We start from the raw sequence: 24,369 nt of genomic DNA, 5'->3' as shown, positions 1-24,369 counted from the left end.
ACAGGAGACCTTCAGGCAAGAAGGCAATCTGAGAGTCCTCCAATTCAGCCCAGTGGATTTTGTCAATACAAACACCTGTGGCAGGAAGCGGCAGCTTGGTGGTTAACCACCTTAACCCCTTTTGGGGGTCTTTTTGAGCAGGGCCTTGATTGTAAGATCCTTTGTTTTCCCACTCTATTGTAAACTCTGATTTTAAGGAAGATAATGTTGCCAGCGCAGTGGCTCACTAGGCTAATCCTCTGCCTTGCAGCGCCGGCACACCGGGTTCTAGTCCCGGTTGGGGCTCTGGATTCTGTCCCGGTTGCCCCTCTTCCAGGCCAGCTCTCTGCTGTGGCCCGGGAAGGCAGTGGAGGATGGCCCAGGTGCTTGGGCCCTGCACCCCATGGGAGACCAGGAGAAGCACCTGGCTCCTGCCTTCAGATCGGTGAGCCGGCCGCAGCGTGCCGACCGCGGCAGCCATTGGAGGGTGAACCAATGGCAAAGGAAGACCTTTCTCTCCGTCTCTCTCTCTCACTGTCCACTCTGCCTGTCAAAAAAAAAAAAAAAAAAAAAAAAAAAAAAAAAAATCTGTCTTCTACACTGAGCAGTGCGTTCACAGTGAAGTCCCATGCCAGAGAAGTTTAGGTGATCCTGAAACAGGCTCACACCGGGGCTCTGGGATAGCCCAGAGTCAAGTTATTTAAATTTCCTCTTACTTTCCTACCTTCTATGGAATCTAAAGCCATAATAGTAAAGATGTTTAGGAGAAAACAAAAAATGGAAGTGTGAAGAACTGGACTTTTTCTTATCCTCATATTTCCTTAGTTTTATCCTTTGTAGAATGCAGTTTTCTCATGATATACATTTTCATGGCCTTTTTGAAGACTCATTATATACAGAGATTTAAAAATTTTTCACCAAGACATACTTAGCTTTTAATTCCATTTTCCCTGACATTTTTGAAGTTTTCTCATATTTATAAATAATTAGATGAAAAAGAATTATTTATGTATACAAATATATACATGATACATATTGGTAATATTTGTATACATATTTTACAGATGTGTACATTTCATTTTTCAGGCACAAACTTGACCCCAAGATTAAAACTATTCTAGAGGTAATTTTTGTAGTGATATTAGGTTTTTTTGAGTGATATAACTTCGCTGTTAATTGTAATTTATCCGCCTTTTAATCTTGTTAGAAGTGGCTTATGTTGATTGCAATATTAACAAACAGTTTTAAAAAGATTTGTGTATTTGAAAAGCAGAGCAACAGAGAGAAAGAGATAGAGTTCCATCTTCCGTCTGTTGGTTCACTCCCCAAATACTTGGAACATCTGGGATTGAGTACCAGATTTGACTGGACCCAGCCAAAGCCAGGAGTTTGGAATCCCATCCTGGTCTTCCATGTGGATGGTAGGGACCCAAGTACTTGAGCCATCATCTGCCGCCTCCCCAGGCACATTAGCAAGAAGTTGATGAGCAGCCTGGTCTTGAACTCACATTCTGATATGGGATGCCAGCATTGCAAGCAGTGAGCTAACCCACTGAACCACAACACCGGCCCGACAAATGGTTTCAGAAAATGTTCCATAAACTCCAAGTACCTCTGTATAAGAAATAGTTTATAAATAAAATGCTATTACTTATCTAATAGCTATTGTATGTTCAATATTTTACTTAAGGTGTCTTACTCTGTACAACAGTACTGCTTGGTGATCTTCATTTTATAGATCATAGAAATGAGACTTAAAAGCAGGGAGATGGGTGTACCAGTTTTTTTTCAGCATCTCTGACAAGGGACATTATGTTAATGTCTTGTAGCAAATGACCACAAGCCTAGGGCTTAAAACATCATGAGCATACTCTTAGCAGTATGGAGATGAGAAGACTGAAAGTGGTTTGGAGGAGCTCAAATCGGGCATGGGACTGGTCCCTTTGGAAGGCTCCGAGGGAAGAATTTGGCCCTGGTATCCTGCAGCACCTGGGGGTTAGGGTGGCTTAGCTTGTGGCCATACCACTCCAATTGCTTTTGTCATTAGTCCTCTTCTGAAGTCAGAGCACCCTTCTGCTTCCCTCTTAAGAGGACTTCTTTGATCACATTGGGTCCATCTGGGTGACCCAGGACACTGTCCCCTTCTCAAGACCCTGATCACTTCTGGCTCTGGAGGTCAGCCCATGAATATCTTTGGAGGCCATCACTCAGCTCACCATAGGAACTCCTGATAATTCCATGGAATACCATGCTGCACATGGAAAGCCTGGGCCTCCCCAGAGACCACCCACCGAATGCCAGTAGGAATCCCCATGCCTCTACCCCAGGGATTGTGGACCACCCAGACAACCTCGTATATTTCCAGGTCCCCCTCTCATTAACTTATTCCGTGTTGACTGGGAGTTAAGCCATCTGATGCCCAAGCCCTTTCCACTACACAGCACTGTGTCATCGCTTGTGTTTTTCTATACACCTGTTGCCAAAATAATAAGGTTATTGCACCCATCTATGCTCAGAAATTTCCTGTGGGCCAGAAGGACACTTCTTTCTTCTTAAGGGTTACTTTTATTTATTTGAAAGGCAGAGGTAGAGAGATCTCCCATCCACTGGTTTCCTCCCCAAATGGCCACGATGGCCAGAGTTGGGCCAGGCTGAAGCCAGGAGCCTGGAACTCCAAATGGGTCTCTCATGTTGGGTGGCAGGGGCACAAGGACTTGAACCATCATCTGCTACTTTCCCAAACGTGTGAGCAGGAAGGAAGTGGATTGGAAGCAGAGCAACTGGGACTTGAACTGGTACTCATGGGATGTCACAGTGGTGCATTGGCCCACTGTGCCCCAGTGCCAGCCCCCAGAAGGGCACTTCTGAGTCAACAGGTTAGAGCTTTCCATCTCCCATCTCCTCTGCCCACCAGTGAGCAACACATGTTTTTAACTTCTTCACAAAAAGGAGTCCAGCAAGCTCGATGATAATCTGAACGTTTCATCTCTATGAAATTCACTGCTACCGTGTGCATTTCTGTGTCTCTAAGATTCTAGAAAAATTGTCAAGAGCAGCTTCCACCCTCTGATTCTTCAGGATCTACTTTTACACTTTGTCTCCATCTGGATATAAATGTTCTTGGTATAAAAATACCAAGTGCAGGGACGGATTCTAGACAGCTATGCAAGGAGAGGAACTAGCAGTTCACAAAGAGCCACAGTGCCTGTGTAGATGGTTTTGATGGCCATCGACTTAAAGGTTCTCTAAACAAAAAGATGACAGTGATAGTGAGTCCATGAAAACAAGGAAGTAAATCTTTCTTTTTTTAAAAAAATTATTTATTTGAAAGGCAGAGTTGCAGAGAGGCAGAGAGAGATCTTCCATCCACTGGTTCACTCCCCAAGTGGCCACAACAGCCGGAGCTGGGCTGATCTGAAGCCAGGAGCCAGGAGCTTCTTCTGGTCTTCCACGTGGGTACAGGGACCCAAAGACTTGGGCCATCTTCCACTGCTTTCCCAGGCCATAGCAGAGAGCTGGTTTGCAAGTGGAGCAGCCGGGACGCGAACTGACACCCAAATGGGATGCTGGCACTGCAGGCAGCGGCTTTACCTGCTATGCCACAGTAGTGGCCTCAGGAAGTAAATCTTAAAGCTTTCCCAATCTGGTAGAAACTGAAGATTCTCAGGATAAGCTAATTTCAGCCATTCAGGTTAAGGAATAATTTATATTGCTTGGTATTTTTATTATCACTTACTCTTAAATCATTTAGTTCACTTTAAGTGAGCTTCAATTTAAGTGAGCTTCAATTTACCTAGAAATAAAACTGTAGGTATAATCTGAGGTAACCATGGCCACATGTCTGAAAAAAATTTGCCACAGATAGAAATAAAGTGGGATCCGGCCAGCAGGATGAGATGTACTGGCATCAGATTGCTTGGGATTACATGGGTAAAACGTGATTTTTTGAGAGGTTCAAAGATGTGATGTTCAAGGCTTTATCTATACCTGTGCAGCTCTTGTCATGTGTAGGTGACTCAAATCTTTCTCTTGTGCAGACTACTACGTGGCTGTTTATTTACCTGGTCATTTCTTCCATCTCCTTAATATTCAACACCCAGACATGGCCTGCCACAGTCTGTTTCTGACAGGTATGGCTGAAAGCTTTCTCTCCTGGGGTTACTTTGATATTAATATCTATGTTTGGATGACAGCGAGTTTTTTATTTGCTGATTTTTTTTATCTACTTGTTTTGTTTTGCCAGGAAATGACGAAGTGGTTGATATGCTACCTCGTAGTCCTTTACACTGCCTGTCGGGGTCCCTGGTACTGGATTGGTGTTCTGGAAAGCTCTACAGAGCACACCTCAACCAGTCATATTTGTTACAGTTCCTGTGGAACACTTCCCAAGACTGTGAGAAGATGGCTGCGTTGCACTGTTTACTCTCATGTGGCCGAGACCTGAGGTCCCTGGAAGGCAAGGTGCGAGTACAGCTCACGTTTGAGCACTGTCAAATAGGGGCAGGCATTTGGTGTAGAAAGTACGACATGAGCGGCCCATAGCTGAGTGCCTGGGTTGGAGTCTGAGCTCTGCTCCCAATTTTACTTTCCTGCCCACATGCGTCCTGGGAGGCAGCAGGTGAGGATTCAAGCGTTGGATCCCTGTCCAACCAGGCGGGAGGCCAAGACTGAGCTCCTGGCTCCTGGCTCCTGGCTCGTGGCCCAGCCCTGGCCATTACAGGGATTTCGGAAGTGAACCAGTGGATGAGAGATCTGTCTCTATCGTTCTCTCGCTCACTCTCTGCCTTTCAAATAAAAGCATGCTTAAAGATTGGCAAATAGATAATACCAAATGTGTTTATTAATGGCTGAATATGAATTGTTTTATTTGGTAACAGCTAATTGAGGCTTCTGGTCTCTGTCTTGACTTGGGGCTTTTTATTTTTTAATGGATCTCTCCAAGCCCTTGGACTAAGGGTGCCTGTTCTTTTGAGTACAGAGGTCTGCCCTTACCCATGGTTTCACTTTCTAAGGTTTCAGTTACCACGGTCAACCACAGTCTAAAAATAGGCAATGGAAAATTCCAGAAACAAAATTAATCAGTTTTAAGCTGTGCACTATTCAGAGCAGTGTGGTGAGATTTTGAGCTGTCACGTTCAATGTCGCTCATGGTCACGAACTGTCCCTTTGTAAAGCACATACCTGTTGTTTGTACTGATCACCTGGGAATTGCTTAGTTGCTGTCTCGGTTGTTAGACTGACTGAAGTGGTCATTTCAGTATTTTAATTCAAGTAAGTAACGTTTATTAAAAATTTTTTAAATGATTTATTTATTTGAAAGACTGAGTTAGAATGAAAGAGAGTGAGAGAGATCTTCCATCCACTGGTTTACTCCTCAGATGGTTGCAATGACCAAGGCTGGGCCAGGCTGAAGCCAGGAGTAAGGAGCTTCTTCTAGGTCTCCCACAGGGGTGGAGGGGCCCAAACACGTGAGCCATCTTCCACTGCATTTTCCAGGCTGTCAACAGGTAGCTGGATTGGAAGTGGAGCATCTGGGACACAAACCAGTAGCTATATGGGATGTCAGCATTGTAGGTGGTGGCCTTTCCTGCTATGCTGTGATGCCAAGCAGCAATCCCCACCCCCTGCTGCAAATTTTTTGACTTGCTATTTTTATTTTTTAAATATTTATTTGAATGGCAGAGTTACAGAGAGGCAGAGGCAGAGGCAGAGAGAGAGAGAGAGAGAGAGAGAGAGAGAGAGAAAGAGAAAGGTCTTCTATTTGCTGGTTCACTCCTCAAATGGCCGCAATGGCCAGAGCTGGGCCAATCCAAAGCCAGGAGCCAGGAGCTTCTTTCAGGTTCCCATGGCGGTATAGGGGCCCAAGCACTGGGACCATCTTCTACTGCTTTCCCAGGCCATAGCAGAGAGCTAGATCGGAAGTGGAGCAGCCAGGACTTGAACTAGCATCCATATGGGATGCCAGGACTGCAGACTGGGGTTTTAATCCACTGTGCTACATGTGCCACAGCACTGGCCCCGATTTCAGTTATTTGAAAGAGAGATGGAAGAGAGAGTGAACAAGTGATAGAACAACGTGTGTGTGTGTGTGTGTGTGTGTGTGTGTGTGTGTATGTATGTATGTATGTATGTATTGGTTGATCTTCCATCTGCTGGTTCATTCCCTGAATGCTCTTAACAGCTGAGGCTGGGCCAGGCTGAAGCCTGGAGCCAGGACCTCAATTCTGATCTGCTGTGTGAGTGGGACCCAACTACTCAAGCCCTCACCTGCTGCCTCCCATTAGCAGGAAGCTTGAATGGGCAGTGGAGCTGGGACTCAAATGCAGGCAATGTAACATGGGATGCAGGCATTCCAAGCAGTGTCCTAACCACTCTACCAAGTGCCCATCCCCAGTAAGCTTTATTTTAATGATGGCACCAAAAGGCAAGAGTAGTGATGCTGGCAACCGAGAGAGCTATATAGTGCTTTCTTTTGGTGAAAAAGGTAAAGTTCTTGACTAAATTAGGAAAGAAAAGAATTGGAAAGGAAAAAAAAATTGTAGGCAATGTTGCTAAGGATTCAAGATTATCTGTGGTTTCAGACAGCCCCTGGGGGTTTAGGGAATTATCCCCTGTAGATATGTACTCTGCAGACACTTGCACTATACTTTCCAGAATGTGAATGAGTGTTGAGCTGCATCAGTAACATCCCAAGGAAGTGTTCAGTAAATAATGAGTTTCCCAAATGTCTGCTTTTCCTCTTGGGCTCTATTTGGTACATGAGTAGAATTGTTGAAAGGACTAAAATCTAGCGGCAGACAGCATACTTCTAGCGAGGAGAGCTTACATTATGGTTTACAGAGCACTGTGAGACATTCTCTAACATTGCATTTTTTACAGCTATCTTGGCTTGAAGTCAGTTGGTTGGGGTCAATGTGTGGCAGGTTACTTGGAAAAAAGAATACATTGGACATTTTATTTTAACCCCAAGTATACAAGTGTGTATTTATGCACTCACCTTTTGATGTAGAGTAAGTGTAGAGTAAGGCTTTTTTTTTTTTTTTTTTTGGGTGTGTGTGCATCAGCTAATTAGAGATCAAAGTAATTTTTCTTGCACAAAACCAGAGTAATGCGTTACCTCTGACTTCCTGTTACCTTTAAAATTTTATTTCTAAAGAGGTCGATAATTTAAAAGACCTTTCCAAAACAACCTGGGTAAATTGGGTACTTTTCACACCGTCTTTTAAAATAGTCTCGCCTCTGCCTAGATTTCTAATGTTCCAGAGACATGCTTTTTTTGCGTCTTCCCAAAATGTTCACCTTTCATTGTATCGACAACACAACACTCTTTTTTCATCTGTAGTTCACCTGTCTCTAGTAAATGTTATTAAGTGATCGAATCGTGAAAATGAGCACAACCAACATACACAACTAGGTTTGGAATCGGAGATTCTGTTGGTAGAAGCAGAAATGTGAGTGCCCTATGGCAAAGCTTAGAACATCCTCCAGTTCCAAGGTAAGAAAGGAGGAGATTCGTTGCCCACTCCCTCCAGTGGGTTTGGGGATGTGGAGAATGATTGACATGTGGTAACAGGGGTCGTCCCTGCTTGGGCAGGCAGTACAGTGCTGCTCACAGAGCTAGGCAGAGTGACTGTTCTCTTGGGTGCCGGAGCTGCAACACGAACCTCAGCCGAGGGCTTCTGTTTTGCTTCCTTTCCCTTTACACCCCTCAGCTCTTCCCCCTGGTGCTCTGCTATCACTCGATCTATTCTAGCAAAAACAAACGGAGGTTGGGTGCAAGCAGGCTTGTTTGAACCCCAGACCAGGGACGTGTACTAAAAAGATGTGTGAACGAGGATCTCATTTATTATTGTACTATATGCAATTTGAAGACAGCCTGGAAGTGAGTGTATTCTTAGGCAATCCCAAGATAGAGAATTAAAAAAAAAATTCCAATGTAGTTGTACTTCTCTAAGCTGGAGTGCAGATTTACATACCAACAGAGTTCTGTCCTCTTACTTTTTAAAGATTATCCAGTGGATTTCGGAGACTGTTCCTGCCTGCCATTCCTTTGACCTCATTCAGGAATTTATAATTGGTAAGTGCTGCTGATGGCGTGTGTTGAGTGGAACACTTGACCCCTTTGCAAGGGGGACAGCAGTACATGGGTAACGAGTGTCATAAGCTGTTAGAATGCCGCTTATGAGCACTTTTTTGTTAAAAAAAAAATTGCAGTCAACAGCTAATTAGATCTCATTCTCTTGTGGTTTTGTGAGAAACTGTGGCTGCTCAGAGACTGATAAGATGTAAGATAGGACTTTGATTCTGCAACTTTATTAGATTTTTTTTTTACGGGGTGGGGGTGGGGAGGGCAGGATTTAATTTTCTCAGCCCAGTCCTGTGTTGGCTGGATCTTGTATGAACTGGTGTCATGTTGTTTGATTAGATACAGTGGCAAATTCTGAATTGTTGAAATTCTCATTGTAAAAAGCAGAACCTGAGCCGTTTAGTCAGTAGATAAAATCATAATGGCTAACCTCTTGAGGATAAGGCAGTGAAAACTTTGATTGGTTTGCTTGATTTGGTTGAATTGCAAATGTCAGCTACTTTATTGTTCCTATTAAACCATGTGGTATTTCCCTCTTTGAATAATCTAGCTTCTTCATATTGGAGCATTTATCCAGAGACAAGTAATATGGACAGACTATTGCCGTATTCCTCAGTGCTCACATGGAATACAGTAAGTTAACACTTCATGTTCCTATGCAGTGAAAATCCATCCACAGTGCTGGTCTGTTGGAGGACATCCCTGGTACAGTAACCAAGCTTGCAAGCTTGGAATTCTCTGGCAACAGTGCAATAATGAATTCCTACTGTTGGCCAAAGCGTTCCTATACTAACATGACATTGAAGGAGAAGGTGTAGGGCACTTGCAGTCTCCCACCACCAGGTAGAACCAAACTCCTATCGTATAACTTTATAAAACGGTATATTAAGATTTGAAGTGACTAGAGTGTATTAAATGTCACCCTGGTTTTTATCGATGAGGTAGGGTTGGACCCCTGCTGCAGATTGCGGCCTTTGTGCTTCTGTTTCCCAGCATCATAAAGAAAACCTGTAGCAACTGGAGTGTTCCAAGAGCAGGAAAATCCAGCAATCTTAGGCAAGCTCGCTCTGTTCAACCTTTTCTTCTTGTCAGGCTGGACTCTGTCCTTGTAGCACTTATTTGGAAAGCAGAGTGACACAATCTCCCATCCACTGGTTCACTCCCCAGATGCCTGTAACAGCCAGGGCTGGGCTAGCAGACTGAAGCCAGGAGCCAGGAACTCCGTCTGGGTCCCCCGCATGGGTTCAAGGGCCCAAGCACTTGGACCATCATGTGCTGCTTTCCCAAGCTTGCTAGCAGGGAGCTGGATGGGAACCTGAGCAGGTGGGCCTTGAACCGGCGCCCCAGTCTGGGATGCTGGCATTACAAGCAGCAGCTTGACCCACTGCGCAGGCCTGACCCTCCTTTTCAATGAAGTATCCAGCCTAAACTCTGCTTTCTCTTGAACATGGTGCAGTCAACTAGATGTGGTGGACCAGCAAGTGAGAACCACGTGTGGGCTGTGTCTGAAATGGTTCTGCTTCCTCTCCTTTGAGGTTGAGATGTCGGAATGGAAGCTTAGTGTGGTGGAGACAGAGCTTTGTATCAAAAAGGCATTTTAGAGAAGTTGATTTAATTTAGCCAACACAGACATAGGGAAATACATCCTAGGTTAAATTGTGCTACTTCCCATTTTGTATTTAAATCATATCTAAATACAGCCCTAACGTATCAAGTGTGTGAGTTGATTTCTAAGCTTCTGGTATGCACCATGCTTGGTCTTCCTAAAGGCCTCTCATCTTCTGCACTTAGTTGTTAGATTTTTCATGCCTTGTTATAGAATTTTAAGGGGGAAGACCTGAGCTTCTCCTCATCAGGGCTTGAGGATAGACATGCAGCCTCTGTGGTTTAGTGGCAGGAAGTCTGCAGGCGACGCTGCAGGAAATGCACATCTCGGCTCCCTCCCCTCACCACCTGCTGTTGTGTCCTGTGGTCAAAGTGTCCAGGCAGGGCCCACACCCCTGGTTCCCAGGGTCGTGTTAAATGGTGGCGCGTGCGTTAGCACTGCTGGGTGAGAATATCAGCCTGACATGCAGTGCTTGACTTTGTCATTTCTCAAGACTCTGAGGGCAGAGGAGCCCTGGTGAGTGCTGACCGAGAGACATCAGGAAGTCCCACAGTACAGCGTCAAGAAACCCACATTTATAACCTCTGTGTACTGAGCTTCTGTTGGAGTTTACCATGCTACTTTAAACTTCTTGTGGTTGGAGCAGGTTACCTTATGGGTCTCTCCTTATCCTGAAATTCTCTGAGTCTATGAAGATCTTTAGCAGTAATGTAATCATTTCCTTTCCCTATATTTTAATCTGCAAATGTTCTTTAATTTAAGATGTTTTTTATTTATTTGAAAGAGTTACAGAGAGAGAGGTCTTCCATCCACTGGTTCACTCCCCAGATGGCCACAACGGCCAGAGCTGCACCAATCTGAAGACAGGAGCCAGGAGCCTCTTCCGGGTCTCCCCTGGGGGTGCAGGGGCCCATCTTCTGCTATCCCAGGCCATAACAGAGAGCTGGATCAGAAGAGGAGCAGCTGGGACTAGAACCAGTGCTCATATGGGATGCTGGCGATTTAGGTCAGAGCTTTAACCCACTGTGCCACAGTGCCGGCCCCTGCAAATGTTCTTAATGCTATCAGATTAAAAACTTGGCACAGTAGGCAACATGAGTGTCACACTTTCATATGGAGACAACTGACTTGGGTTATTTAAGATAGAAAATATGCTACTCTTATACTTACGTAGTCCTGAATTCTACTTTGCAAACAATTATTCTATTTATTTGAAAACATGTTCTAAAAAGTTATTTGAGGGGCAGAGAAACAGAGAAAGCAAGCTCCTGTCCCCTGGTTCATTCCCCAGATGCCCACATTTCCTGGAGCTGGGTGGAGCAGGAGTCAGGAGCTGGGAATTCAATCAAGGTCTTCCACACAGGGAGCAGGAACCTGATGGCTTGAGCGATCATTGCTGCCTCCCAGGGTCTGCATTGCTAGGAAGCTGGAGCCAGAAATCAAATCCAGATACTTGGATAGGAGATTCAGGAGTCTTAACTGCTAACCTAAATGTCTGCTCCCAATTTGTAGCTATTTTAAAATACTATTCATAACCTAAAACTGTAGTGTGACTGAATGCTGTTTTGAGGTACCCTGTGTTGCAGAATGGGAGACTCAGTGGCTTGAATTTTCTGGAAAGTTCTCTATCATTGTGTCCCTAAACCCAGGTCGTTTAAGTTCCAAACAAATACTGATTTGTTCTTCTACACGGCACCATCTCCATTATTCACCATCTTTGTTTCTTGGAGAAATGAACTCTGAATTGACCTGGGGAGAGGTTAATTATGGCATTAACCCAGAGAGCACATTTTCAGACTAACATTGAATTAAGGGCAGTTTGGGCAGTTGAGCATTTTATTCAATTTCTGTTTGAATGCTCACTAGTTAGCACCACATTGCCCTTTAGGCTTGATGCTGGTATGGGCTTCTTGCCTCTCAGATGCCATGGAGATAGTGCCGTGGAAATGTATTTATTTGGTTTTTTAAAGATTGGCTTATTTACCTGAGTGGCAGAGTGACAGGGAGGTTCACCTCCCGTCCACTGGTTCACTCCACAAATGACTGCACAAGCCAGGAGCCAGGAACTCCATCCTGGTCTCCCACGTGGGTAGCGGGAACCCACCATCTGCTGCCTTCCCAGGCACATTAGCAGGGTGCTGGATCGGAAGTGGAGCAGCCGGGACTTGAACCAGTGGTCTGAGAGGGGATGCTGGCGTAGTGAACCATGGCTCTGTTAGCTGCGCCACAACACTGGCCCGGTAGAAACACTTGATGAGGACCTCTTGTCCCTCAACGGTAGGTACACAAAGTGTTTCCAATCAAATCGTGCAAGAACACTATTCAGGGTGGTTTCTATTTAAATAAAAGAACAGACAGAGAAGAAAGAAGACCACTAAGGGAGTGTTGCCCTTTATTATTACACTGGGGGGGGGGGTGCAAATCCGATTTGCCTCATTTGTTCTCAAGTAGAAATGCAGGCGTTTGCTCCCTTCAGAGACCCTGTCAGCTGTTAGAACCGGGACTTTGACGAGCTAGGTTGAGTCTGCTGTCATTTGTACCCCCTGAGGTTTATTTTAAGCAGAGGTTCGCAAAGTGGAAGCCACCCTCAGCTTCTGTCTATGCAGAGAGCGCTTCCTGAAGCTGTGGACTCTTGACAGTTGATGCAATGAGCAGATGTGTGCGTGTTTTGTCTCCACCGTAGGAAATCCCTGGTATCACCCTGGTGACGGAGGAGATCGCTTTGCCTCTGATGCGGGTGAGTGGGCGCGGTGGAGCGCGGCACACACTCTTGCCTGTCTGAGCCTCTGCTGCCCCCCAGTGTGGCGGTGGCTCCAGAGGGAATTGCAAGCTGGCCTGGGAAGACGGGGCGGCGGATGGAGGTGGGGTGGGGGCCTGCCTGATTCTCTGGAGGAGTTGGTGAGTGAGATACTGAGGGCAATTCTGAGCAATGCCCTCTGCTGGGGCAAGCAGAGAATTCCAGTATTCAACCGAACCGGTACAGAGCTGGCACTTGCTGCAGCCCCTCCCGCTGTCTGAACTGTAGGGTTCTGGTTGAGCTGTCTTTACAGGGCCTGGGAGCTGTCTTTGCAGGGATGGGTGTCTGGTGCTGCTTGAGATGCCTGGGTTGCACCTGATCCTGCTTCCTGCTAATGAATTTTGGGAAGCAGCAGGTAATGGCTCAGGTACTTAGGTTTCTGCTAGCCACGTGGGAAAACCAGATTGAGTTCTTGACTCTTGGCTTCAGTGGGGCTCCAGCTTTGGCTGTAGGAGGAGTTTGGGGGGATTGAACCAGTGGATGAGAGATCACCCTCTTAATCACCCTCTCAAGTTTTTAAAAATACATACACACACACACACACACACACACACTCATGCGCAGAATCTGTAATCTGAAAGCCATTAGGTAACTGGGGCCAGGACTGTCTCACTTCCTCCTGGTTCTGAGAAGAGCTCTTCTGTTGCGTTGGCTCCCTGTGCAGTCTCGGTGCAGCCCACACACCTCCTTCTGCACACTAAGCTGCAGCCAGCAGTGTCTGTCTACAATCTGGTGGTTTCAGAAGATTTTGGAATACAATAGGCAGAGGAAGGTGGGTGGGGAGAAGAGAAAAATATGCATGTAGTTAACACCGGGGAAACTTCGCACAGTTTCCTTGCAGCTCTTTTGTTGTTTTTGGCATCACCTCCTGGTAATTATAGCCTGGTGTGGACAGGGACATCTCAGCTCTTGGCAGCCGGCAGCTCAGTGTGCTGCTCCTTTTCTTACATTTGATTCTTTTGGATCCATGAAGGGGCAAGCCGGGTCTGAACAGCTGGGGAAGGCCTTGGGTTTTTTGAGGTCATGGGGATGCAGGGCGGGAAGCAAAAGAAAGCAGAGTGGGGGCTGGCGCTGTGGCTCCAGGTTTTGGCTCTGAGAAGGGTCCCATAAGCATGCACTGACCATCTGTGTGTGTAGGCAGAAGCGTGGGACCACTGTGGAGCTCTTACGTAGGAAAGTGAAGGGAGAAGAGAGATTTGGTAATATTTCAACAGTGTCTGAAGCGACTCATCCTTTCACTGTGTGCGCCTTTACCATCGGTCCCACAGACTCACAATGTGTGTGTGTGTTTTAATTATTTACTTTTATCTATGTGAGAGACAGAGGCAGACAAAGAGGCATCTGCCTGCCATTCATTTACTGGTTCACTACCCCACATGCCTGCCACAGATGAGGCTGAGCCAGACTGAAGCCAGGAGCTTGGAAGTCAATCCAGGTCTCCCATGTGAGTGGCAGGGACCCGAGTATTTGAGCCTTCACCGGCTGCGTCTCAGGGTGTGCATCAGCAGGAGGCTGGAATTGGAAGCAGAGCCAGCACTCGGACCCAGGCACTCCAAAATGGGATCCCGGCATCCCAAGTGTCATCTTAATTGCTGCACCAAATGCCTGCCCCAGAAACTTGTTGAATGGACAAACAAGTGAAAAAATTATTGAGCGAGCAATGTCACCCACAATCCTACGGTTCTTATCAATGACTCTCTTCTCCCCTACCCACTTACCTCTTGGTCTTTGCCATAGGGAATGCATATTTAACCATGTATGGTGATCTAGAAATGCTTGATAAATGTTATCAATTATATCAGACATTTTTCCTGTTACTGTATTAACTTATGAGTTCTAAAGGCTCTACAGGATTTCACTGGGTTGTTTTTGTCTTATTTAATCTTCATTCTGTTTCTGAACATTCAGTTTGTCTTAAAAATAATGTTGCAGTGACTACTTTTGCAACACAGTTTTTTGTTTGGTTTGTTTCCTTAAGGTTAAATGCCAGAAGTATCATCAGATAAAAAGCTGTAACCATTTATAGCTTTTGATTCTTATCACAAAGTTGTGATAATTTATACTGCTCTGGACAATTGATCAGTTTTATCATAACCTCATCAATGTTGTCTATTTTCACATAAAGAATTAAGTACACAAAGAAGAGTGAACGGGTCATCTTAAATTTTTTTGAAAGACTTATTTTATTTGTTTGAAAGAGTGACTGAGAAAGAGAGGGAGAGACAGAGGGCGAGAGAGAGAGAGAGCGCGAGCTTCCACGCACTGATTCACTCCACAAATGACTGCAACAGCCAGGACCGGGTCAGGCTGAAGCCAGGAACCTGGGGCTCCATCCGGGTCTCCTACACGGGTGGCAGGGATTCATATACTTTGGCCCTGAACCCCTGCCTTCCCAGGCACGTTGGCAGAGAGCTGGATTGGAAGTGAAGTGAAGCAGCTGGGACACGAACTAACACTCAAATGTGGGATGCCAGTGTCACAGGCAGCAGCTTAGCTAACTGTGCCACAACGCTGGCTTCCTGGATCCCTCAAAGATTTTTTACCCACTGGCATAGTCCAAGAGTAAGATCTGGTTTTGCTTAGGAACAGAATAGCTTGTTTTTGTTCTCTCTGGTCTGTGTGTATGTGCTTCTGTACATCTTTTCCTCCTCCTACCTCTCCTTTTTTTTTTTTTTTTTTTAAAGATTTTATTCATTTGGGGCCGGCGCTGTGGCGCAGTAGGTTAATCCTCTGCCTTCAGTGCCGGCATCCCATATGGGTGCCAGTTCTAGTCCTGGCTGCTCCTCTTCCAGTCCACCTCTCTGCTGTGGCCTGGGATAGCAGTAGAAGATGGTCCAAGTCCTTGGGCCCCTGCACCTATGTGGGAGACCCAGAAGAAGCTCCTGGCTTCGGATCGGCGGAGCTCTGGCTGTTGCAGCCATTTGGGGAGTGAACCAACATATGGAAGCCCTCTCTGTCTCTTGCTCTCACTGTCTGTAACTCTACCTCTCAAATAAATTCATTCATTTGAGAGGTGGAGTTCGAGAGAAAGGTCTAACATCCCCTGGTTTGCTCCCCGAATGGCAGCGATGATTGGAGGTAGGCCCGACTGGAGCCAGGATCCAGGAGCTTCTTTCAGGTCTCCCATGTGGGTGCAGGGGTCCAAGTACTTTTGCCATCTCCTGCTGCTTCCCCAGGCCATAGCAGAGAGCTGGATGAGAAGTGGAGCAGCCAGGACTTGAACCAGCGTCCATGTGGGATGCTGGTGCTGCAGGTGTAGTCTTAGCCCGCTCCGCCACAGCGCCAGCCTCTTGACCACTCCTCTAAACCCTTCTTCGCACTCTTGTCCCCTCTCCTCTCCCCCAGTTGCCTTTAGTGTTTGGCCCAGCAAGCAGATGTTTCCCACTGCCCATCCCCCACCTGCTTGGTGGGACCTCTTGGGCGGCTCCACCTGGGTTCCTGTGCTGGAGCAGTAGTTCCCTAGGACAGGCTGGGAGGATCCAAATTCTCTCTGACCCTCTCTGCATGGCCCTGCTCTATCCATCAGGGAAGGCAGAGGTAGACCACAGGGACTGGCCCCGGATTCAAGGACAACATGGCCCTGGGTTTGGTTTCAGCTGCTCTCTCTACCCCACCCCTGTGGCTCAACTCGGAGACTAATCAGTGCCTTGTGCAGCTCTCATTTGCCTCATTTGACTGCTTGCATAATTCCACTCTCAGTAAACTGCTGCCCTTGCCTTCGACCTACTTCTACCCCCAAGTCCCAGCTTAATTATACCAGGATGGGCCCCGGGTGCAATGGTGCTGCCCACCCCTGTCCTCCCTCCCTGGCCCCAGTACTGTGGCTGCGCTTGCACCTGCCTGCCTGGCTCTGAGCACGTGCGACCTGAAGCATGGATCCCCTGTGGAGTCTCTCCTTGCTTCAGCCTCTGTCCTCCAGGCCCCAGGAACCCCTCCGCCCCTTGCCCACCTCCCCTCTGCTCTGCAGCAGGAGCTGTGAGAGGAACAGGCAAATCGAGACAAATGCACACTTCTCCACTGCTCTGTCTGCACATGGTTGTAGTGGGATGCGGAGCACTTATTTAATATGTGGCTGTGGTCCTCAACACTCACAGGTTGAAAATCGCACCCTGATAAGCTGGGGAGGTGATGATATCCTGAGGGCGGGGTGGGAATTAGTGCCCAGAGGATTCGGACGCCTGAGAGCTGGCTGGGCCCTCTGCCCCAGTGAGTTTACGGTGAAAACACAGCCCTCGCTGTGTGTGTTCACCAGTCACTTAGCTTATGGCATTTTGTTATAGCAGCCAAACAGACTAAGACATACATGAGCAGGCTGGCATGTGGAGACTTAGTTCAATTTGGAGATCGTCACCTGCAAGACTAAAAAGACAGCCTCACTTCACAGATGCATCCCAAAAGAATTAAAAAAAAAAAAAAATGAACAGGAAGTACATTGAGACAAGGTCCTTGCCTTAAAAGGAACGTTCTTAAGAGTGACTTTCCTGAGAATGACTTCACCCCTTTGTGAAGCACAGGTTTCCCTGGGGAAGTGGCAGCTGCACAAAAGGCTTGCTGACTCCCCTTGACCTGGTGGTGTGGCGAGAAGTCATTACCACCACTCAGCCTTAGGAAGCATGTGAGGATCGGACAGGAAGCAGTCACCTAGCAAGGTAAAAGAAGGAGCATGCTACAGTGCAGAGATGGGGCATTCTCACCCGAGTCTTTTTTTACATTGGGCATCTTGAGTGTGTTTAACCCTCCCTGACCAGAGTCTGGGAAAGCCAGAAGGAGTTAAAGTGCCTCTCATCTTAGCTCCACTCAGATGCTGGTATATGTCAGGGGTCTCAGGTCATGGGGCAGCTGGGAAAATCATGGTTGATACCTGGGCTGTTCATTCACCTATTTATATGCTGCTGCTTTGAAAAAACGTGGAAGGGGTGGGCGTTAACTTTCTGCTTAAGTGTGTTCAATTAATATTATAAGCCATGATTTTATGATGCTATAAAGAAACACTACCTACTAGAAACAGAGTATCTGGCTGTTGCATTCACTGCTGTTATTTCCATAGAGATGAGGTGAGGAGTAGGGAGCTTCCATCTACCTCCCTGGCTGTGCTGTTCTTATACATAGATTTGGTTGCAGACATATTGTTTAAGCCTGTGCATTGGCTTTCTCAATGCACATGCAGATTACAAGATGGAATGCCATAGTCCTAGAGCTATAGGTTGTGATTACATTTTGAAAAACCCAGCTCATTAAAAATGGCTAATCATTGTGGAACTACCTAGTTGTACCTGCTGGGGGGAAAAATTTGGCTAGGTATGGAGTGCTGCCAAAAGTTCATGGGAAATATATTTTGTAGAGATGCATGAATTTTTCATGTACACTTTCTGAAGGACTTTCACACTAGGAAAGGAGGAGGAAGTTCATCATTTTTCAGGTGACCTTGAACTCAAAGTGTACAAGGGGGCAGCCTCCGGAGTTCTAGTGTTTTTCTGTGTATGGATGTTCTTGCTTCCAGCACCTTAGTTAAATGCGGTGCCTTGCTAGATTCCTGCACACACAGAGGCTGTCTGTTTCACTCCAGGCTGGAGGTCATTGGGTAAAAGCTGAGACTGAGACAGGACCTGCTGTGGAGCCAAACTGCGTGGCAGCTGTGGCTCTGCTGCGGGGGTCCTGGCACACAGAGTTCAAGGCTACTCCCAGCCCATAAGAAGATGCTGGTTGAGCAGCAGGAGTAGGCCCCCAGCGGGGGGAGGGGTCGGCTCTGAGCAACGTGGGGCAGATGTGTGTTCTTGGCAGCAGTTTGCAGATGCGATGACCCTAGCAGGTGCTTGTGCTTTGTTTCTGGATTAGTGGGCAACCCAGATCCCAGATGGGAAGCAGCCCCTTCAAGTAACCATTCCTTGGTCCTTTTGTTCGATCAATAGCCGTGCGGGGCCGCCTCCGGTAGTTGTTTCATGTCATCCTAAGAGACCACACGAGAGCATTTCTGAAGGGACTTGGAATACCTCTTTTCACATCAAAATTTCAGACTCCCCTTTGTGCTTTAAAAAAAAAAAAAAACAACTTCCAGGTCATTCCTTGATTGCCTATAATACCACAGTATCCTGGAAGTAGCCAATTGCTGGGGATTTTCTTATATAGCATTTCGGCGTATTTTTTTTTAAAAAGCCCTGTGAGCTCCTTTGAAGTGGCTGGCGATGTGCTCCTTGGGAGGCTGTGGCTTCCTCCTGGTGCTGGTGGTGGTCCTGGCAGGCCCAGGGTGTGTGTGTGTGGTGGGGGAGGGGCAGGGCGGGGTGTGGTGTGTGTGAAGGGCTGACTTCGTGCGCTCCCCAGTCTGCCGCTGAACGGGCACTTTGGCTGTTAGGATGTGGCTGTGCGGATTGCGGTCTTCCCTCTCCTCCCTCCGTGCCAGCTTACAACATGCGCAGTTTTCTGTTGGAGCTGCTTTTACTCTGAGAACGAGCATGCTGGAGCTCCCTGGGCCTTCAGGGGCCCTCAAAGATGCACCCTCACCTCCTCTGGAACCGTCATCTCCTGTTTTGAAACAACAGGATCGCAGGTCTCTGAAGAGAGGCTGCTTTCACAGCCTTTAAGCCAGAGGTGTAGGTTGAGTGAAACACTGGAGGGTGTGGGTGGACAGTCTCGGGTTGACCTCAGGATTACCTGGGGGACTTGTGAAACTCCCAAGGCTCAGCTCGCACCTCCAGGGCATATGACTCAAGTGGTTCTGTTGCACTCCTGGAGCTGAAAATCGCACGCCAGAGGTCACTGGTGCAGAAAACGAACTGTGTTTTATTGGAAAATTTTTACTAATTTATGAGAGAGAGAAAGAAGCTTCCATTGGCTGGTTCGTTCCCCAAATGCCTGTAACAGCCAGGGTTGGGCCAAGCCAAAGTCAGGAGCCAGGAATTCAATCTGGGTCTCCCACATGCATGGCAGGGACCCAACTACTTAAGCCATCACCTCAGGGTGCGCATTAGCTGGGGGCTGGAATCTGAAGCAGAGGCAAGACTCCAACCCAGGCACTGTGACAAGGGATGCAGGTATCCCAAGTGGTGTCTTAACCCGGTGCATCCAACTCATAGCCCCTGCCACTGGCTGTTCCTCTTCCTAATCCCTGCCTCATGGCACAGTGGTGAACAGGCTGCTTGGGTTGCCTGCATCCCACGTTAGAGCGACCAGGTTAGAGTCCCACCTTCACTTCTAACCCAGCTTCCTGATAACGTGCACCCTGGGAGACAGCCTTTGATGGCTCAGGTATTTGGGTCCCTACCACCCATGTGGGAGACCTGCTGTTTCCAACGCCCCCTCCTGTCTCTTTATTGTCAGTTTGCAGAGGGTTATGAGGGAAGGGATTTTTAGATGGGGGAGTGAGAAGGAAGGTAAGGTGGGAGAATTTGCCTAGGAGCTCTCATGTGAACATCTGGCCTGAGGGAACGGGATGAAGTGACAGGTAGAAGATGCCTGAATCTCTCCCCTCCCATGTTCTGTCCTGGGTGAGGTGCTGGTTGGACCACGTCCTGGGCAGTCGGTCATAAGCAAGCAGTTACTAGCTAATGTGACCACCAGATGTCGCCACAGCACCAATTAGCTTTCTGGCTTTTGGCAGGGGTGTGCCAGAGTCCAAACCTGGGACAAGGGAGCTGCAGTGACTTCCAGCCAAGGACCTAACCCTGCCACATAGCCATGGGCTTTGCCTTGCTATTTCTCCAATACAAAGAAAAGGGGTGATTATCAATAAACAGAAAGGGAAAGTGAGCAGGTAGGTCAAGCGAGGGGCAAGACCTGGCTCCAGCTGTCCCCTTTCCCCTGGAGACGGCATTTTCTTTGAAATAGTTTTTCCCTCTCTAGGAGAAGAGATGTTGGCTGGGTAGGCACCTGGGGCTTTCGAACGGTGAGATTTAATATTATCATGTAATTCCCTTTACTGATAGTCCACATCCATGTCAATCCAGTTGTGATGGCTAATGCGCTATTCTTCAACGTGAGGGCATTTTTCTTGAGTGGAGTGTACTTTATTTGAGTTCTCTCATGTTCTTGCAGCTCAGTCAAGTCCGTCGCCATGGCAGACAATAGCTCACTTTGTTTTGTGGTTGCACGTTGCATCCTTGGCTCCAGTCAAATCTTTTTCTAAGTGCGCCTATTTTGGCAAGAAAGAATATATATCATAAATCTATTCTCGTTGGTTTAGAAAACAAATTGAGTCAGTATGTCCTTCAACATTAAAAATGCATTAACACTATATCTCATTGTTCTCAGTGAAAAGAATGACTGCATTCTTGCTCCAGGGCACTGTAGCTATAGCCATAATTTAAAGACTTACATAGAATACCAACTGATTCTGTTTTGAAATATTTGACAACTGAGTGTGAAACTAGTCTAGATTTTGAAAAATATCCTCAGGAGTGAATGATCTTAGCAGGAAGGTAAGCCCACTCCACTGGCTCTGAGTTTTATGAGCGGTCTTGAAGGAACATGGATTGTTGACACAATCCAAGTCAGTAAAATGGATCTCGAGGGAGGAAATGGCTTGATGGGTTCACGTAGCGTCTCCGTTAAGCCGAGATTCTGGAAAGTCCTCTTGGTTTGGGGAGTGGGAGGCAGTTCCCCCTGCTGTAAAGGGGATAGAAAATGAAGCAGAAAGGTGAGCCTCTGTCTTAGAATTGCTACTGGGACTGGCAGAAGTGTCCAATCAGAAATGCTGCCAAGTGGGAGCCATGGAGATGAGGCTTGGGTCATCTGGTTCTTGGGCCTGCTTCGCGAGCTCACCGACGTGTGTGTCTTACAGGTGCACAGCTTTAAGGGCTACTGGGAGAAACTGAACTCCAACCTCGAGTACGTCAAGTACGCCAAGCCGCACTTACGCTATAACAACAGCGTGGTCAGGAGAGAATGGCAGAACCTGACTGCCGAGGAGGTACGTGTGGGTCCCGGAGAACGAAGCGAGCAGCACACGTGCAGTGCACTGGGTCCACACAGCGCTGCCTTGCAGGCACGAGGCTGGCTGGCCTTGGCCACGCTCCTCCCAGTCACCAGGCACTTGCCCGCAGTGGAGGCTCATCTCCCAGTAGGCAGACGGAGGCAGCATCTGTGGCCTCTGTTCTGAGTGGGGAACGGAAGTGTGGAAGTTTGATTGGTGTCCACATCTCCGATGCAGATATTTTTAAAGGATTTATTTTATTTATTAGAAAGGCAGAGTTAGAGAGGCAGAGAGTGAGAGAGAGAGAGGTGTTCCATCTGCTGGATCACTCCCCAGATAGCTGTAATGGTCACAGCTGTGCCACTCTGAAGCCAGGAGCTTCCTCTGGCTCTCTCACACATGTGCAGGGGCCCAAGGACTTGGGCCATCTTCCACTGCCTTCCCAGGCCATAGCAGAGAGCTGGATCGGAAGTTGAGCAGGCAGGACCTAAACGGGAGCCCATAAGGGATGCCAGTGCTGCAGACTGGAGTTTAATGTGCTGCACCACAGCACCGGCCCCTCAGATGTATTCTTGTATGACTTGTGTAGTTGAAAATGTAAGATCATCAAGGTATTCCTAAATTAGTGGTGGCCAGGGGTTGAGGTGGTTAAGGGAGGGAGAATGGATATTTTCTGACTGTAAAGGGAGCCCAAGGGACATCTTTGAAGAGATGGGACTATTCTGGATCTTGACTAAGGGGGTGCGCTGTGGGACAGGAATCTACATGTTTGGTAAGATGCCATTGAACTACACACACACACACACACACACATTAAAACATGGTAGTGGAGGGGTGTGGTGGGGAGACTGGGCAAAGGGTCCATGGGATCTCTGTAGCATTGTATATAGTGTAGGGTTGTATATAGTATAAGGGTACTTCAAAAAGTTAATGGAAAAATGGAATTAAAAGATAAGTTTATTTTTGGGGCAAAAGGTATTGAAATCCATTATAAAATTTCTGAAGCTCTTAACTATATTGCATTATTTGTTTTAAAAACTTAATTATTTGAGAGGCAGAGTTAGAGAGGGAGGGAGAGACAGATAGGTCTTCCATCTGCTGGTTCATCCCCCAAATGGCTGCAATGGCTGGAGCTGGGCCAATCTGAAGCCAGGAGCCAGGAGCTTCTCTCAGGTCTCCCATACAGGTGCAGGGGCCCAAGGACTTGGGCCATTTTCTACTGGTTTCCCAGGCCATAGCAGAGAGCTGGATAGGAAGAGGAGCAGCTGGGACTCAAACCAGAACGCATATGGGTTGCCGGTATCACGGGCAGAGGCTTAGTGTACTATGCCACAGCGCTGGCCCGCATTGTTTTTGATGTGCACATGGTCACCCGGAGCATGTTCACCTTTGACACTCCTGGTGTTTTCTCGCTCTCAGAAAACAGGAAAAAGGAGGTCTGTGGCATATGTGCGGAATATTCTCGATAATGCAGTCAGGTAAGTGCTGTGAAAAGTGGCTGTCTGTAAATGGCTATCTTGGACCCTGGTGGCTACGGTTCCAGGAAGGCAGCCTCTTTAGTTGTGTGTCCTTAGCAAAACGGACGGCGCTGCTGGCTTCCTGAGTGTCGCCACCTGGGCCGCAGTTTGAGTTCCGTGCTGGGATTTCTAGTGGGAAAAGCTTCTGTGCTGAACCTTATAGACCCGCACCCTGGGGGTGGACAGTTTCCACCGGAAAGGTGGAAAACAAAGCTCTCAGATGAGCACTTTGTGAATGAAAGGTGAAGAGCTGGTTTTTAGAAAGGCGTTAGTGGGCGGGTGAGCTGGCTCTCATTTTGAAAGCTCGGTCTCTGCAATAGGTGAGTCACTGCCCAGTGCTAGCAGCAGACGCCCCATTCCAGCCTCTCTTCTATTTTCTGTCCCCATGATTTCCAAGAACGGAGAGTGGCAACGGTTCTAAATGACTTGCCGTAGTGGGCTCTAGAGTGCTTGGAGATTCTCTGATGGCCCGGGGTGCCTTTTGTTCCACTGATTGAAGTTTGAGGTTTTGCAGCAGCCTGAGAACAGTTTGTGCGGTGGTTTCACGGGGTGGTGAGGGGGGCTGTCTTTGGATGGTGCCGCGGTTTCCATTTCGTTCTTTGAATACTGCTTCCTCTCTGAATCACACGGCTCTCATTTCTTCACAGGGTGATTTCTAACCTAGAAGCGAGGAATTTGGGTAAGAAAAGACCTGTAAGAAAGCCTTCTGGGTTGCACTGTGTGGCCAGAAAATCCCTGACAGGAGTAGAATGTTCCAGTGGCCACCTGGCCCTGCCATGTCTGTCTTGGCCCCAGGACCGTTAGGGACAGCTGCTTCTCTGGTTCTTGCGGGAGGAGTCCCTGGGCGTTGGCTGCTGGCTTTCATTATTTCTCCTCTGACACTTGATCTAATTATCGTGCCCTCTGGCTGTACCCAAACACGCCCTTTGACATTTCCCTTGGGTCTTGGGGTTGATTTCTTTCCAGCTGTCTGATCATACAGAGTCTGACTTGTATGGGCCTTTCATTTTGGTTTTTGCCCTGGGCACATGATGGGCAAGGTCCTGGGTCCAAAGACTGAGGAGGCCCCATGGAAGCATTAAGCATGGTTCTGGGGGAAAGAGCCTGGCCTTGAATCCCTGTGCTGTCCCACACCGACCGCAGTGTCTTGGGCAAGTCGTTGTCTCTTGTGAGGCTCTGGGAGGGAGAAAGCAAGAGTAAACAGGGTTATGTGGACAGTACCCAGCCTGGGAGGCACCCGAGGTGGTTCCCTCATCAATGTGAGAGGGAGAAATGCTAACCGTCATTTCTAAAGCAGGTGGCAGTGGGCAGGGTGGGATGGCTCGGGGAGGGAGAGAAGTTGGAAGAGTCTCCGCCGAGGGTGACATCTGAATTAAGTCTTGAGAAACAAGGGGAACTTAGGGGAAATTTGGGAAGGGCACTGCTGAGTAGACATAGGTACACACCTTCTGGTTGGCTGTTCTCGTGCCTCGTGACGTT

General features: G+C 47.5%; 1 protein-coding gene across 12 annotated transcripts in view; it reads left to right on the top strand.

Moving 5' to 3' along the window:
• GSAP (gamma-secretase activating protein) overlaps positions 1-24,369 on the top strand; it is a 173,241-nt gene that overhangs the window by 126,814 nt on the left and 22,058 nt on the right. For 9 of the 12 annotated variants that reach the window (XR_007920492.3, XR_016231702.1, XR_016231703.1 and 6 more), the window contains 8 exons: positions 4,017-4,109; positions 4,223-4,440; positions 7,987-8,056; positions 8,616-8,698; positions 12,355-12,408; positions 21,242-21,370; positions 22,793-22,851; positions 23,538-23,569. Coding sequence is in view for 9 of the 12 variants with exons in the window: in XM_070071192.2 (XP_069927293.2) it covers positions 4,017-4,109; positions 4,223-4,440; positions 7,987-8,056; positions 8,616-8,698; positions 12,355-12,408; positions 21,242-21,370; positions 22,793-22,851; positions 23,538-23,569 (738 nt within the window). In the remaining 3 variants the exon portion in view is untranslated. Of the gene's footprint in view, positions 1-4,016; positions 4,110-4,222; positions 4,441-7,321; positions 7,469-7,986; positions 8,057-8,615; positions 8,699-12,354; positions 12,409-21,241; positions 21,371-22,792; positions 22,852-23,537; positions 23,570-24,369 lie in introns of those variants that run through there. The other 3 variants (XM_051848867.3, XM_089329425.1, XM_089329428.1) reach the window with 2 other exon arrangements.

The sequence above is a fragment of the Oryctolagus cuniculus genome, chromosome 3 (assembly GCF_051225735.1).
Source record: "Oryctolagus cuniculus isolate XC-2025 breed Fujian yellow rabbit chromosome 3, ASM5122573v1, whole genome shotgun sequence".
Classification (NCBI taxonomy): domain Eukaryota; kingdom Metazoa; phylum Chordata; class Mammalia; order Lagomorpha; family Leporidae; genus Oryctolagus; species Oryctolagus cuniculus.
Note: the sequence above shows the minus strand (reverse complement) of the source record. Positions and strands in the feature narration are given on the sequence as shown.